Source organism: Alexandromys fortis, unplaced genomic scaffold (genome assembly GCF_014885135.2).
Source record: "Alexandromys fortis isolate MF-2015 unplaced genomic scaffold, M_Fortis_MF-2015_v1.1 scaffold_20, whole genome shotgun sequence".
NCBI classification, from domain to species: domain Eukaryota; kingdom Metazoa; phylum Chordata; class Mammalia; order Rodentia; family Cricetidae; genus Alexandromys; species Alexandromys fortis.
Genome location: NW_026067903.1, coordinates 3,969,727 through 3,987,166, shown reverse-complemented (window position 1 = coordinate 3,987,166; position 17,440 = coordinate 3,969,727). Strand labels below are relative to the sequence as shown.

At 48.0% G+C, this 17,440-nt stretch overlaps 1 protein-coding gene across 2 annotated transcripts in view; it reads right to left on the bottom strand.

Annotated features, from left to right (window-relative positions):
* Window positions 1-3,263: 3,263 nt before the first annotated feature.
* The window catches only part of Chst10 (carbohydrate sulfotransferase 10), a 32,915-nt gene continuing 18,738 nt past the window's right edge, over window positions 3,264-17,440 (bottom strand). For both annotated transcript variants that reach the window (XM_050134802.1, XM_050134803.1), the window contains exons 4-7: window positions 13,171-13,262; window positions 10,477-10,711; window positions 7,378-7,483; window positions 3,264-5,478 (exon numbers count right to left, since the gene is read on the bottom strand). In XM_050134802.1, the coding sequence (XP_049990759.1) occupies window positions 4,941-5,478; window positions 7,378-7,483; window positions 10,477-10,711; window positions 13,171-13,262 (971 nt within the window). In that variant the 3' untranslated portion in view covers window positions 3,264-4,940. The remainder of the gene's footprint in view (window positions 5,479-7,377; window positions 7,484-10,476; window positions 10,712-13,170; window positions 13,263-17,440) is intronic.

The following is a 17,440-nucleotide window of genomic DNA, read 5'->3' as shown; positions in this document are numbered from 1 at the left end:
GTTGTTTCTGAATTTGGGAGATGAAGCGAAGGTAGACAGGGCTTTGGTTCCCGGCTCAGGCTCCAGCTGAATGCTGGCAGCAGAGGAGAGAGGAGGGGAGTTCAATGTGCTACACACACCAATATAAAGGGAGTGCCAAGGGTGTCAAAACACCAGACTATATATGGCCATATCTGGTCATCTTAGTGTTTCCAGGGCTCCCTTATCAGAGTTGGAAGTACAGAGATAAATACAGAGTCTGGGTCTGCAGATCAATGTTAAGACTTAAATCCCCTTTCCCACTAAAATTCACAAGTTGAAGTCCCAATCCCCGAGGGGATGGTGTATGGAGATGGGGACCCCTGGGAGATAGATTTAGAAGTGCTCTTGACTGTGGGGTGAAGTGAAATGAGTATCTTTTGAAGCGTAGGGAGATCAGAGCACTCCCCTTCCTTTTGCCTTTTGAGAACAGCAAGGTAGCTGCCTGCAAGTCACTAAGAACAGGGTCAGTCTGCCCTTCATCTAGAACGTCCTAGCCTCCAGAACAATGAAAAACAAATTGCTTTGGTTAAGCCTCCCACGCTACGGTGATTTCTTACAGAACCTCAAGCAGAGCAAGAGAGAAATTGGCACCGAGATTGCTGCTGTATTAAATAAAGTGTGGGAGCTGCTGCAGAAATAGATAATCGAGGATGGGGGAGTTCTGGGGTGCATGCAAGAAATATGGACATTATAGGATATTCTATGAGGGTTCAGAAAACAGAGGAGCTTCTGTCTTCTTAGAGACAGCTGTAGAGACAGCTTCTGTCTTCTTAGAGAATATGCCGTGTACATTGGGGCCTGGAGAGATGGCTCAGTGGCTAAAACCATCTGCTACTCTTGCAGAGGACCTGGGTTCAGTTCCCAGTACCCACATGATGGCTCCAGTTCCATAGGATCTGACATCCTTTTCTAGCCTTCATGGGCACCTATACCTCATATGTGGGTGCACATACACACTCAGGTGCACACACTCCTTTTAAAGAAAAAACCCAAAATAATAGTTGGAGAGAAAGTAGTGTAAGGGCCATTCTGGGCGGTCTCAGAGAGACATTAGGAACACACTGTTGAAAAGAGGACATTGTACAGAGTGGTCAAGAACCTGGTTGGAATGTATCTGTGTTGGAGATTTTGGTGGCAGGCCACATTTGCAAGTGAAGAAATCAAATATTTTGCTGAGATTTCTGGGCAGAATACCAGGGGAGCGGTGTTGACGAGGTACACAGACAGCTCCCATCTTAGAGATATTTTGACTTGTTTTTCATTTTTCCTTTTTGCTTTCTGATGATGTGAAATCAATATGTATTTGGTGGAAATTGTATTTTGAAATTTGATCCTTTTCCCCAGATTAGTCATACGCAATGCTGAGCAGCAACACTGAGCTGCCAGTCACAAGAGCCAACAACTGGCTACCCACAATGTGTTGTGTTGCTAAGCTACCATGCCCGTGGGTTAAGGTACTTGATGCATCTTTGACTCAGGGTATTTCCAGCTGACAATGACTCTATCAGGAAGTAACCATTGCGAACTGAGGGCCATCGGTGTGATAAAACGTGAGCCCAGAGAGGGGAGTTCAAGACTTAGCTACTGGGGCTGAAGAGATGGCTCAGTGGTTAAGAGCATTGCCTGCTCTTCCAAAGGTCCTGAGTTCAATTCCCGGCAACCACATGGTGGCTCACAACCATCTGTAAATGAGGTCTGGTGCCCTCTTTTGGCCTACATACAGGCAGAATATTGTATACATAATAAATAAATATTTAAATAAAAGACTTAGCTACTAAGCAAAAGGGCACCAAAATAGGAAGGCTTTGGGCATTCTCAGCCTGTCAGGTGGTAGAGAATGGGAGACTAAGTGGAGACTGAACCTAATGGTGTGGCTTCTCAGCCACGACGTGAGAGGAACGTGGGTGTGAACCATGGTCCTAAAATTGGTCATCTCTTCAGAAGCTGTGATGGCTATTCTTGGCTGTCAAGTTGACTCCGTTTGGAACTAACTAAGCCCCAAGCAGCTAGGTACACCCTTGAGGGACTTTTCTTAATTAGATCATGTCAAGTGGGAAGACTCACTTTTAGCACAGATCTTTCTAGGAGGGAAGATCCACCTTTAATCTGGGCCACACCTTCTGCTGGCAGCCTAGAGAAAGGATGTGGAAGAAGGATGCTTTTGCTCTTGGCCTGCTTCCTCTTTTGGCAAGCATCCATTCCTTCGATGGCATTAGAGCCTACTTCTTCAGGATTCTGGTGTGTCCTGAAGATCGGCCGAGACATCCAGCCTCACGTGGTGAACAACTAGACCCTGCATTGGTAAGACAGCTACTGTTGGACAACTAGAATAGCTTCTAAGCTGTTCTAGTCACACACACACACACACACACACACACACACACACACACACACACACCACATTCATTCTATCAGTTCTGTTTCTCTAGAGAATTCTGATGAATACAAGGGCCAGGAAGAGTGAGGTGAGCATGTCAGCAGAACCCTGCCTGTCAGCCCCAAAGAAAAACGAGACAAGACAATCAGGAGGGAAGGGGGCAGGCTGCAGACACCTGGTATGCATTGAGAAAAATAGCGGTCCACGGGCTATTTGGAGACCGGAGCTGCTTCTCTTCCTACAGCTGAGGACACCAGGTGGAGCTGCCAACAGCAGTGGGCAGGGGCAGGGTCTGAAAGAGCTTTTTGGGCAAGGTACCTTCCACAGCTTGAAGCTGAAGGGGAAGGACCAAGCCCAAGAGCTGATTAGTCAGCTCTGCAGAGACGCGAGGTGACTCTACCACCCAATGGATCTAGAAGGTGCCGCTGCTGCTCCCACCCTGCAAGGACGGCTTCTGAGCCACGAGGGCCCGTGTCAGTTCAGGCAGGCTAAAATGAGAAGGCTGAGGCCAGGCTTGGCAGCGCAATGTCAGAGCGTGCAGCAATGTGGGGAGCAGAGCAACCGAAGCCGCAGCTGTCATGAATTTGGCAGTGGTTCAAGGGACACGGGGGGAAAGGACTGCCTTCTTGAGTGAAGAGGAACATGATTTGTGAGGATAAGAAGGGCCTTCCAAGACTTTGGGAGGAGGGTATCAGGCTTGAGCCACTCTGGGGATGTTGGCTGTCTGGGATCAGGTGTGCTGAGCTGGCTTGTTCCTGACTTACTGTGGTAGAAATAGTTACTTGTTCAGCAAAATATGTTAGGAAAATGACCAGTATGGCAGAAAGGAGGGAAAGAGAAAAATCAGATCAACCCAGTCAACCACAAGAGAGAAAATGCCGCTTTAATCAGAACTACCTGGAAGGCCTTAACTTCACACACGCTATCAACACCATTGCCACACACGCTATTTAACAATGAAGCCTGTCAAAAAGCAGGGACGAGATCAATGATCAGCAGTTTAGGTCTGAAGTGATTTTACAAAGGCTGTGCTAAAACTTCATTTAAAAACAACCCAATGTTACGTTCTTGGCATTTCGGTTGACCAGGAAAAGCTGAGCCTCATTCCAGTCCGCGGCCCCAATGCCTGGCCTCAGCTTGAAGCCATCAGGGGTTACCTGTGGCCCTGGAGCCCCCTCTCCACTGTTAAGATTTGGCACATATTTTAAATTTTATTTTACTTTCACATTTACACGTTTAGGAAGACTTTTGGAGAAGAGGGCTGTGGCCTTTAGGAAAAGCCAGCACAGTTTCTCCCAACCCTGGGCACATGCGTGTGCCAGAGACTTCCTCAGGTAGACCGTCCAGTCATCTGTAGTAGCACTTGGCTGCTGGTTGGCAGCTGACACGCTGATGTGTCTTTCTTCTTGCTGGAGTTGGCCTCGAAGCCTGGAGGGCATGTTGCCAGACTGGCCTCACCCGAGATTTTATTGCTGTTGAATCTGATTATCCAACTTGTGGCCTTTCAGTCCGGAATGGAGGCACTGATAGAACCGGGGCTGGAGGAGCCTGTCTGTCGGCATGAGCGGACATGGCAGTGTGGAGACAGCACTGGATTCTGCAGGCCAGGCATGACGTGGCCCGCTGTCGTCAGCAGCTGCCTGGATCTACCCGCTGGAAACGCTTAGTCTTTCTCCCCTTTCAGGACAGTGAGGTTCACGGAGGAGACAGGTGGGAGAGTCCCTGCTGCTCAGTCCAAGATAAAATCAGGATCTGGTGCCAAGGCAAAGGCACCCGATTCCACGGCAGCCTCTGTTCCCAGGACCATCCAGTTCTTCCTTCCTTGCGCCAAGTTCCAAGTCCCCAGGGATGTTCCTGAAACCCCCCTCACTTTCAGGAAGGGAATCTCTTCTGCAAAATGAAGCAGGTGCTTGGAGGGTCAGAGGTCTTAAAAAAAAAAAAAAAGAGCTAGCCTGGATCTTGAAGAGACTGCTCACACTGTCCTGGAACTATCCCCACCAAATGCCACAGGGCCTCAAGCTCGAGGGGCATATATGACCTGTGTCTATGGTTATAGTTATTCCAAGGCGGAAGAAAAAAGGGATCATTATGACTTAGATTTGAGTCTGCATGGGCTCCAGTAACTTCTGCAGCCATTAAGCATCTCGATCTCTCTTCAAAGTGCTGTGTCTGTACAATCCACAGGTCACGGGTGACACCACCTGGCCACTGCTGAGCTGCCAGTGCCAATGGCAATGTAACACCGAAACAGGTTCTAACACTGTCTGCTCTGGGTCTGCCTGCCAGTCTGCAAACAGCCTCTGCTAACCTCTCATGGAGTAATGGCTAGTGACCTTCTAATGACACAGGGTGGTGAGGGGGGTTGGCATATACGACACAGGGCCCTCAGAACATCTGACATCCAAGCTCAGACAAGCAGACAAGCCCAACGTCACCTGGTCACAGAACCACAGAAATGTTGAAGGGAGTTCCATTTCTGTGCTAAGACCCCCCCCCCAACTAGTCAGCCCCTGACCTAGCAAGAATTCAAGGGTCTTATGCCTTAATTTAGCAAAAAATCTGGCTTCTGATACCCAAAGAGCTTAAAGTCCCCTTCAAAGCGTGCGTAGAGGCGCCGGATGTCGCGTTTGCTGATGCCCAGGAAGTAGTGCTCCACTTTAGTTCTATTGTACAAGGTGATGCCTGGAGGGATCGTGGGGTACGACACCAGGTGGTCTATGCCGGCCTCTTTCAGGATATACGGGGCATCCTCCTCCAGGGTCTCGTGGTGTCCAATCACACTGTACTTTATCTCACAGGGTGCACAAAGCTCTACGTAGGTCACCCAGTGGATGATATGGTCCCCAAACTGAAGGTCTAACCATCTGCGGTTTGGGTCGCCTAAGTAGCGCACAAAATCTTCAAACTGGATCCCCCGGGTCTCCGTCCGGTCCTTCCTGTACTTTCTAATAATGCCAGGGGCGATCTCATGCCTGTACCAAGGCTCAAAGCGTGGATTGTGAACAAACTTATCCTTAAAGGCGGAAATCAGTCTTTCGAAGGGATCTCTGACAATAAAAAACTTGAAGTATGTTTTCAATCTGAGGAAAGATGAATAAGAGACAAAACTGATGCTCTGGGAGGGTAGAGGACGTAGGAGAAGGAGTAACACCAAGCTGGGTCTTGTGAAAAGTGTCCCCCACACAGTGTACACTCTGTACTGTGCACTGAACCCATTCTATAGGTAAGGAAACAGAGACTTAGAAACCCAAACTGGGGCTGGAGAGATGGCTCAGCGGTTAAAAGCATTGGCAGCTCTTCCAGGGGTCCCGAGTTTAATTCCTAGCATCTGCACGGTGGTTCACAGCCACCTATAGTGAGTGGGATCTGATGCCCTCTTCTGGCGTGCAGGGGTATGTGCAGTTAGAGCACCGCAGACATAAAGTAAGTCTTAAAAAAAAGAGAGAAAGGCCAACCAGACTGCTCGGAGAACTAGCACTCTCCTTCTGGGACTGATGTGAGACTGTTTCATTCGGCTGGCTCAAAACTTTAAAGCTTTTACAAGTCACCAGGGCTAGAACTGTAGGTCAGTATTCACCGAGGCCAGAGACTGATTTTATGGGCACAGCTTTAAAGACTGCACCCCAAGCTGCCAGCAGCAATCAGCGTAAGAGGAAAGAATGGGAAGAAGGAACAGGAGCCAGACTGTACACTTCCAACAGGGAAGGCATCCTGAGCGAGCTGCCCAGGGTGGCTGCAGCAGAGCAGAGGCACCGGGTTGTCAGGCTTGTGATGGTGACAAGGACAACCCTCTATCTGTGGCCGTACTGCACTCACCTGAAAACCAGAAACTGTTGTCCCCGATTTGTCTATCTTAACTCAGGGACTCTCACAAAGCCCCATAGAGAGGTCTTTAGAGCCCAGAGGGACAGTCTACACCCAGGGTGGTGTCTGACCAAAGTTTATGAAGACCGAGTTACCCAAGGGAAAGTTATACAACGAAAAACAAAGGGCCGACAAAGCCAGGGAGGGTCAAACCCAGGTTCCACCTGATACTGAGGGGCAGCTCTTGAATTCTGGCCCCTTCATTGAAGCTACTCTGGTGTGGGAAGTCCTTCTGTATATGTGTTGCTTTTATTGGTTAATGAATAAAGAATCTGCCTTGGCCTGTGATAGGCTAGAGTAGAGTTAGGTGGGGGTCGAGGGGAACTAAACTGGATGCTGGGAGAAAGGTGGAGTCAGGAGACACTTTGTAGCTGTCAGAGGGGAAAGATGTGAGCTGTCAGCTGCAACCTTGCCAGTAGGCCACCAGCCTCGTGGTAAAATTTAAAATAATAGAAATGGGTTAGTTTAAGATATAAGAGCTAGCCAGTAATACGCTTAAGCTATTGGCCAAACAGTATTGCAAATAATATAGTTTCAGAGTGATTATTTCAGGTCTAAGCAGCCGGGAATGAACGAGCAGCCTCCCATAGCTCCCACTTCACAGCTAAAATGGGAGAACATTCTCACTCATTAGCTGCTCACTCTACCGCTGCCATGGTCAAGGTGGCTCATCTCCTGCCCTGCCTCTGATGGACCTGCTCACGCGATGACCCCAGAGGGAAGTACGTGCAGAGGTGGGCATGGCGCCTTGGGAAAGTAATACAGCAATTTCTTTATAATGGAGAAACAACCCTGTTTAGTAAGGAGCCCATAAAACTTAACAAAATCCAAACACAAAGCACTGTCCACTTCTGGCAATAAGCTGATGCAAACTCTAATGGCCTTTGTGACATGGTGGGGAAAGGTATTCTGAATTCCTCAGGAGGGCCCTTGCGCTGTAGTGAGCAGGACACGCTAAGGATGCCAACATGGATGCCGCTGCATGCCAACATGGAACAGTTGGCCCTGTGGTCCTTTGAGCCGAGTGCATCACACCACAAGGTACAAACTGAGCTTCGGCCTTTGCTGCAAGAGTTTTGGCCCTCCCTCGTCCCCTCTGAAGAAGCTGCCCTTACCGCTTCTGAATTCCTGTCTTGCTGAAGGAGGAGAGACGCGGAAGGCCATTTTTCTCGTGGTCATGGACCACATTTTCGGGGATCTCTTCGATGGAAGAAAATGCTCCTGGGGTAAGCAAGAGGAGAAGGTGAGCATGGACTGGCTCAGTGTGGTTTTTAGGGGTGCCTGTCCATGTCATTTCAGGCCCCATAAGCTCCCCAGCACACATGAGAAGTTACCCCCTCAAGTGTCCATGTGTGTCCCTTTGGATTCCAGCTGTTCCTGCTGCAGGGACTAACAGAATAAGAAGCTTTTTTTTCCTTTAATCCATCAGCTAACTGGAAGACAGACATGTGAGGAATGAGGGAGAAAACACTGACAGCCCCTGTACTATGCCTAGAGGCTAAACCCTCCTTAAAAAAAATGAAAGAGCTTGTTCTCCTCTGAGATGGCAGGAGATGCTGGAAGGGTGTGGCCTGCAGCATAGCATCCACAGTCCTGGTCTCCACGGCAGGCTGTGCTGGTGTAGCACAACACTATGAGACCAACGTTGTTTCTCACAGAATGCCACAGCAGCCCCCATGGCAAAAGGCATAGACACTTGATGATGAAAAGCCCTGGCTAGAGTTTGGGGACCGGGGCAAGGAGGACATACTTGAAAAAGCAGGGGGACCAAGTTTTTGTAGGGGAGCTGGGGGCTGGGCAGACCTTTCTCTTCCCAGTATAGACGAATGGAAACGAAAGGTGCTGGGACCCCGAGGGCTTAGCCAGCGTCTGTGAGCCGTAACATTTAGCCTTGTGCTGACTCTGTTCTGCCAAGCTTTGAGTCCCTATAAGGAGGAAGCTCTCCTGGGTCACCTGTGCAAGAGGCACAGCCTTGACTCATTCATTCGTTTCTCTCCCAACCACTTATGCCCTAGGATGGAGCACTGAGATGTGCCCCGGTCCAAAGGAAAAGCCATCTCCCCAGGTTCTGGCAGTCAGACAAAAACCAGCCGTCCTGGGAACTTGTGTAGTACTTTTCCCATACTAAAGGAGCCATCATCTCCCTTATCATGGGCAGGACGGATGCCTAGTGTACCGAGGCACATACTGGCCTCTAGGCTTCCTTAGCATCACAAATGCCTGTTACACAGTTCAGAGCCCATGCTGGCATCCTGGTTCTTCTCACCTTTTCCCTGCCCTGAACTTCTCCAGCTCACGGGTTTCCCTCCCGCAGCTACTCATTCTCCTTAGAACCCCGCTATTTCGGCTAAGCTACCTCTCTGTCTCCCTCTTTGCCCCCATTCCCCACCCCCACCATCAACTCTGCTCTACCCCCTGCCTCTCTCACGGCCAGGTCTGGTCTGCTGGCCATGTTTAGCCTTCTACTTTTGATGCTCTGGACCCTTTCAGATACTGCTGGCCGTTATCTCTCATATCTATAATAAAACCTTACCTGTAGCCTTAGCATGGAGCAGTTACGTCATCAGTGTATACAAGGGGATGGTGGAGAACCCAGAGCTTTGGATCCGTGCCTGGGCCCACTCACTGTTCAAGCACACTGGGCGCCAGCTGAGGAAGGCCACTAGGAATTTCCAGCTTTATATGACCCGGAAAGCCCACGGTTATGCTTTTTGCTTTTGTTTATTTTTTTCTCTTTTAGGAAATAAGATTACATAAATACATGTTGTTTTAGAAATAAACAAGCTGACTTTCTCTACTAAACAAAGTAATGAGTTGGGTAATAAAAGCCTTCTTTAGATAAGTTCAATTGTTATTCTCACTAATCATTTCATGGGTATTGACGTCAAGGAAAGGGTTCTTTGTTTTCAATTTAAATAATCTGTAACTGGGGGCTGTAGAGATGGCTCAGTGGTTAAGAGCATTGCCTGCTCCTCCAAAGGTCCTGAGTTCAATTTCCCAGCAACCACATGGTGGCTCACAACCATCTATAATGAGATCTGGTGCCCTCTTCTAGCATACNTGGCTCACAACCATCTATAATGAGATCTGGTGCCCTCTTCTAGCATACAAACATACATGGAAGGAATGTTGTATACATAATAAATAAATAAATCTTTAAAAAAAATAAATAAATAATCTGTAACTGATACATAAAACCACGGCACATGATTCTGACAAACACAGCGAGTTTGTTGTGAGTCTTTCTGGATGTTTTGTTGTCAATTTGATTTGTAGCCTTGATCTCCGGTTCAAAAACCCAAAACACTGGTCTGTTACTTTAGAAGCACATTAACTTCAACTGTGTATCCAGAAGATGAGGCCTTGTCTTTTTTGCCCTCCAGCTGATCTGGACAATGGGCAAATGGCAGCAAACGCTGGCTAGTGTTGCCAGGAGGAGGCTTGGGATCTATGGATATGAGGCTGAACCACAAGAATCATTCCCCAGGTACTTGGGGTACGATTTCTGACCAGAAGTCCCAATGCTGTTTGTTGGAACTCAGCCAGCTGGAGCTGAATTTGAACAGACAGCCGATAATTATTTTAGGTCAGTTTAGATGAATTGGGATTTAATAAGCATGTGTCTACACAGAGCAGTGAATCATCCAAACTATAGTGGATGAACTCATTTTTCTATGATTTAATTTGTTCCCCAGTGAACATCAGATTTTCTGAAGCAAACTAACTTAATGCTTTATGTTTACAGAAGAAGTCTACCCAGCCAGCTTGGTCTATGAGTGAAGCTGCCTGAGGCTCAGGGGGCTGGAGTCTCCTCCCAGGCTCTGGCTGTGGGCCCTTTGACTACAGAATACCTCAGAGAGTGTGGTGGCCTCGAAGTACTCAAGACGCGTGCCACGAATAAGAAGGGCTAATTGGGGGTGGTTAAACTTCATAAGCTATAGCTGCGAAAACCCAGGAAATCCTGCCCATGGCTCTGTGATCCAAACATCCCAGTTAGAGCCACCAGAGGCTGGCTGGAAGTGTAGCTCAGCAGCAGAAGACTTGCTTGCCTAGAACACACACAGCCCTGGGTTCCATACCTAACACTGTAAAACAAAACAAAGTTAGCCCTACCAGCTTTTAAAGGGAACCTTTGGGAAGACTGTGGGTCTTTTCTGAACAAACCACAGCCTCCGCTGATGCCACCTTCCCCCACCCCCAGATGCCACACGCACCGTTTAGGACGATCAGCACTTTCTTCCACTGGGTGTTGCCCACTTTGGGAGTCTGACAGAAAAGAATCCTGTGCTTGTCACACACGAATATTCGATCGAGGACAAACTTTGAGACCTCAGTGTGTGAGAGGTTCCTCAGAGCCTCTTCCCGGCAGGCATTTTTGATGAGCTCCAGCCGTTCCAGATAAACCTGGGGCTGGTCAGGATGGCCATCCGAGAGCAGCTTCCCCGTTGGCTGCCAGAGAGAGGGACAGAGGAGGCACAGGATCGTGGGTATGAAGCAGGAGAGAACCTCGGAAGTCCCCTTCTCTTGCTTTCCTTCCATTTCTGGAGTGATGACTACCATCTCCTGCCACTTCACAGGCCCTTCTTAGCCCCTTCGTCACAGCCTTGCTGAGCTCTAAAGATGCACGGGGACAGGTGGCCAGGAAGACAGATGTCCACTTGGTTCCTGTGACTTCCCTAGAAGGCTACCTTGATAAGTCGAGAAGATGAAAAAGCTGGAGTTCCAAGAGAAGAGGCCGTGTATGGGCTCTCTCACAGGAGTAGTCCTGAGCTCAGGCTCACCCCCATCTTCCACGGTCCTGAAGGCTAGCAGGACCATTCCCTTCACAGCAACTAAGCCTTCCTGGGTGTGTGACAGCTACAAGGTCTTATGGGGATACCCAAGAAAGTCTTACCTGAGTGTATGTGCATGTGTGCACATGTGTACATGAGCACAGTCTGTGTGCGTGTGTAGGGGGGGAGGGGTGTGGACTGGAAGAGCAGAGGGGCACGGATGGGAGGGAAGGAGCTGTACCAGTAACACATGGACCAGTTCAGGAACCCTTATTGATCATGACTTGGGTGTATGTGTGAGTGTGTATGTGGTATTTGAGGGGTCTGCCCCTGTAGGAGGAGACTGCTCGTTTGTTTCCCGGCTGCCTGGACGTGAATAATCACATAGAAACTATATTAATTACAATACTGTTTGGCCAACAGCTTAGGCTTCTTACTAACTAACTCTTACATCTTAAATTAACACATTTTTGTTAATCTGTGTATCGCCACGAGGTTGTGGCCTACCGGTAAAGTTCTGGCTGGCATCTGGCACCTCTACCACTCCGCCTACTTTCTCTCTACATCTCTGTTCAGATTTCCTGCCTGGCTTTACTCTAAGCCACTAGTGGAAACAGCTTCTTTAATATTCAATGGTGATAAAACATTTATATCATACAGAGGGGAATCCCATATCATCTCCCCTTTTCTTTCTAAATAAAAGAAGGCATGTGTTCTCTAAGGGGTATCTTGAAATAGCAAGGGACCACGACAGGGTAAACTCTTTTCCCGGATGTATCTTCTCAATGGGGCCCATGCCTTGAACTGCTTTGCAAATAGCTCACCTGCCCTTGTGGTATTCTCAAAACACACACTGAGATATTTTCTATTCAAGATGCCCTTGGGTTATCTCAGAAGAGCTTTGCAGACCTGACCTTTACTACATGAATGTCTTGCTGGCAAGAAGCCACAACGGCCACCTGCTCTGGGTGGAATGTCTGCGTTCTTACTGAGTTCTAATTAGCCTCGTCACACTGTTGGCCAGGCAGCAACCTGCCCTTTTCCCTAGGCTACTCCCGGGATGACAAACATCTTTAGCAGTAGACACTTCATCCCTTCAGTCCTAATTGTGACCTTACAGACCCAGCACGAGGACTGGCAAGGAGAGTGACTGTCCTGAGTATATCCCTGTCCCTGCACAGGGAACAAAGAGAATTATGTGTGAAAGAGGCCCTGCAGAGGAATACATGCAGTCAGTACCCAGGCATCAAGGACTCCACGAAAGCTGACTGCCTGGGTCGAGTCTATCACCTGCCGTGCCACCTGGGGGCCTCTCCCTTCTCATGGGTTCAGTTGCTCATTCATACCGATTGGAGACTGGACCCATGTTTCCACTCAACCCCCAAATTCCACTCTGGGACAGAAACCTTTTCATATCCTCAGTTTCTTCCTAACCCTATTCAACATAGTCCTTCTCCCAGTGAAGGCAAGACTCCATCCGTCAGGAAGGGGTTCAGCACAAGCAACACTTACAGAGGACTCGTGGTGAGGGATGCAGCACAGAGGACCACTGACCTCACCGAAGCCAAGCTAATGAATGGAAACACAGAGAGAAAGCCAAGGGACTCTGGCTTGAATGACCTTTTCTATCCCTTATCCAAATGCTCAGGGACAGAAGTGCATCGGATTTGGAACTTTTTTTGGATTCTGGAATATTTTCATCCCCCCAAAAAATAGATATTGCAGGGACTCTGGTCCAAACCTGAAATTCATTTATGTTTTATATACACCTGAAAGTAATTTTCTACAATTTGGGGAATTGAGTCCAGGGCCTTCTATGCATTAGGGAGGAAAGTAGCATTACACAATAACCTTAGCAATAGAGAATATTTTAAATAATTCGATGCATAAAACAAAGCTCCATGGCATGGAAATTTCCACTGTGACACTACTTTGGTGCTCAATTTCAGACTGGGTAGTTTCCATATATTTGATTTTCAGGTTAGGAATTCTCACCCTGCACTATAAATCTGGCTGCAATGGTATAGTAGGAACCTGAGAGATGCTGGGGGAAGCTGCTGCCATGTGACAGGGCCACTGTGCAGTGTACTCTAAGGAAAGCAGTGTCCCAGTCAGAGGGACAGGACTTGTACTCACCTTCGTATCCTCAGGAAAATGCTTCTCTCCTCTGAGCTTCCCTGCTTCCGGCATGGTTGTCAGGGAAACAAACTCCTGTTTGGCACTATATCCTGGAAGACAAATGATTCAGATATATTCTCACAGAGCACCGAACATGAAATTGGTGGGATAGAATGCCACCTTCAGGAAAGGCTGCACCCACCCAGCCAGTGCTTTTGGCAAAGGCAACCCAACTGGGGGGGGGGGGTGGTGTCAGTCAGTTTAAGAAAGGGACATGGAGCAAGTGAACCTAAACCAATAGAATGAGCCATTACCTAATCCTCACACCTTTTCCAGAAAAGAACTAGGAGACTACACTGTAAAATACAAAGCCACGAAATTTAAAAGAACAAACAGGACAAAAAAATCCTTAGAACACTAAACTTCATCAAAGCTAAAAACCTGTATTTTATAAAGGCCCATTTGAAGAGGAGGAAAAGACAAGCTGTGGGCGGGGAGGAAGCATTTACAAGCCTTCCACTCAGAAGACACAAAGAAATCAGCAAGTATAGCATTTAACAAACTATAAACAAGCTGACCTGCGAAGGAGCAAGCCACGCAGAGACACCTTACCGAGGATGCTCACCATCCCTGACCACAGAAATCAGAATCACAGGAAGACGGGACCACAGACCCATCAGAATACGTGAGAAAGAACAGCAACCACACTAAAGGCTGGAATGCGGAGAAACCTGGTCATGGAGACAATGCTGCAGAGATGAAATACGGAATAGCTACTCTTGAAAAAAAGGGTCTGGTAATTTTCTTGGAAAAAAAAAAACAACACTATGGTACAAGACCCAGCAACTGTGTTTCCTAGCATTTATTATAGGGAAGTAAACATTTATGTTCAAACAAAAACCCATAGACAAATGCTTACAGCAGCTTCATTTGTTATAGCCTCAAACTGGAAGAGGCCTACGTGCCCTTCAACAGGTAGGTGACTAACACACAGGGATACACCCACAGCGGAATACAAGTGAGCAATAAAAAAGGCAAAATAATCACTGATAACGCTACGTACATGCAAATGAACACTCTAGGGAGTCCCGTGCGTGTTGAAAAGTCGAAAGGTCACAAGCTACAGGGCAAGGACACAACTGTACAGAGGCTCAGGAGCTGAGGCTAAGGAAGGGGGATGTGAGTGTGATTAGAAAGGTCAACGCGGCTCAGCACAGGGGCACACACCTATATAATCCCTGTGCTTCAGAAGCTGGAGGAGGAAAGTGCCTGTTTGTAGTCCACCCGGGCTAGATAATGAGCTTCAGATTTAGATTTAAAAAAAAAATTCGAAATAAAATGAAAAGATAACAATCACCAAGGGTGACATGATGAACCCTCACGCTGACAGAGGTGTTCTGCACCTGGGCTGTATCTGTGCCGGTATCCCGACTGCTGTGTAGCCCTGTAAACAGTTACCTTGTGAGGACAGGTGGTAAACTGAACACAGGATCTCTCTATCCTGTGCTATTTCTTTTTCTTTAAAAAAAAAAAACTTATGTATGTTATTCTGCCTGAATGTATGTCTGTGTGTATCATGTGTGTGTTCCTGGTGCCTAAGGCGGCCCAAAAGGGGGCACTGATACCCTGGAACTGGAGTTACAGATGGCTGTGGGTTGCCATGGAAGTGATAGGAATCAAACCTGGGTCCAAGAGCAGCCACTGCTCTTAACCCACTGAGTCAGCTTCCCAGTCCCCCAGTGGTCTTTCTCACAACTGTATGCCACTCCTTGGTGACCACCAGACCATGCCCTTACCGGAATTAATTTACAAACAGAAAAGCAAAAATGAAACTCCAGCAGTCAGGCTAGAGTTTCCATGTTCCTGTCAGCAGTCACGTGACTGTAAGTCAGACTAGAGGGCGGTTTACAAACCACTGAGCCAAGAAAACTTGAAATAAACAGATTTTGTAAAAAACCTTTCATGTGGAATCTGGACATAATCTATCACTTTCTGAAAACAAACATGCTTTCAATGTCTCACAGAAACATAAGTATACAATAAAAGCACACAAAATATATAAAAGCGTTACTTCCCTTAATAAAAAACGTCCCCAGCCTTGGTTCAGTGATGCCTACATGTTGCCTGCTTCGCTATAGTCCCAGGCTACCCCAGACTAGCTATTCTTTTAAATTTATTTGATTACTTTTATCTTTATTTGATTTTACTTTGTATGTATGGATTTTTTTTTTTTTTTGCCTATTTATGTATCTGTACCACATATGTGCCTGGTACCCAAGGACCCCAGAAGAACTGGTGTTACAGACAGGTGTGAGCTGTCATGTGGGTGTTGGGAATCGAACCTGGATCCTCTGGAAGAGCAGCCAGTGCTCTTCCTTACAGTGCCGTGGTGACCTCACCCAGTCAGGCTGCTGAACAGCTGCCTCCCTGCAGCACACAGCATCTGCCTACTGCCCTGCCGCTTTGGTGCTCCTCTGCACAAGGAGAAAGGAGGCACCCTACTGCGTCCTAATACAGCCCTGCTCCCACACCTCAGTTACTGGGCTCTACTACAGCCCCTGCTTCATGAACCCCACAGTTATCTTCCTCTTTGTCTACATTTGTGTAAACGTGCAAACCTGGCTGGAAGCTACACGCACAAGCTGTTCTGAGCCTGCTGAGGGATATGGGCGGCCAAAGTCGTGTAGCCGCCCGCCCCAGTGCTCCTAGCTGCACTGCAGGGGCGCTGACACCTACACAGACTTGTCCAACCCCCACAGATTCAACCTGTCACTTCTGAGCGTTGACATGCTAAATGGATTTGTGAAACCTGTGTTTCCTTTTGCTCCGGGGAGAGGGAAATGTGCTCTGAATGCCGAGTAACTGACTTGCTGCCCCTGGCTTCTGGAAAACAATCGGTTTCCCATGCTCAGAGCACACAGAAGGCCATGGCCACTGAGGAACCTCTCACCCTCCAGCCCCAGCTCGCCTGTCGGTCATGACCCTTGTGTGAACATTTTCATGATTTGAGGCCCCTGGATTCTCTCTCCAGATAACCCAACCCAACCTGACTACAGACAGAGAAAGCAGAATGGCCTAGTTTTTCCTTTCTGTCCTGCTGGAGGGGCATTCTCTTCAGAAGCTACCAGCACTGCTGTGGGGACCAGAGGTCAGTCTCTCGATGCTGCCCCTCAGACGCAAGTCTCCAGCCTCAGGGTGGAGGGTTGTGATCCCCGAGGCAAGTTTGGGCATCTTCATGTCTAAGACTATGTTTGCTAACAGTCATAATGGTGGCTGTTTTTGGGTTTGAACAAGATGTCTACAATTGGGAATGGAGTACCACTTTGCTTTGCCTTTCTAAAAGTGGTCATAACTGTCCCCCTAGCTCTCTTCTGTGCTCTGTAATGATGCTGCCTCCTGCCTCTTAGCTCAGCCACAAACCCAAGCTATGGGCAGCAGGCAGACATAACCCAAAGTCACGGGGTCTGCACTTCAGCCACTTAGAAGCAACCTGAGGGGTTGCAATCAGGCCTAAGACTGAAAGAGCAAGTCCAACAGATAAAAGAAAACTATGTGGATAAATACCCCAGACCAACTCCAGGATTGCTTATTATTTCAAATCTTAACAAATCATGCCACTAAGTACTTATCACTGGGTTGGATTTATTTTCCTTGAAACAATCTGGTTATTAACACCCGATTCTTGTTCAGTAGAAATGATATTTGCTAAGGATAGATCATTGCACAAATATCAATATGGCTTCTCTGCTGAGCCGACAGAAACCACAGTAGCATCAAAAGCAGCAAGCATGGATACTTAGCAGGTCAGAAGAGGCAGGGCAGATAGGTTCTTGGCTCAGTTCAGGTGGCCAGGGAAATCACAGTGGACAGGTAGGCATGAAGAAAACACATACACAATGTGGCCAGGACTCCACACCAGGGATCTAGCTCTAAGAGAAGAGAGCCAGCTGGAAAGAAGAACTCAAGGGCAGCCAGCCGTGTTACTGTGTTCTCTGAACACCAGAACCAAGGGCCATCCGATAAGCACAGGAACTTCACTCTGGGAACCACTGGGTGATGTGGGAGTGTCATATATCAATCTGTTGATTTCATTGGCTGAGCAATAAAGAAACTGCTGGCCCTGATAGGTTAAAAGATAGGTGGGCGAAATAAACAGGATAGGATGCTGGGTGGAAGAGGAAGTGAGGTCAGACTCTGCACTGCTTCCAGAGGGACCAGACAGCCGCCATGCTCTGCTCTCCCAGGCAGCTGCAACCCACGATGGACTTAGGCTAGAATCTTCCCGGTA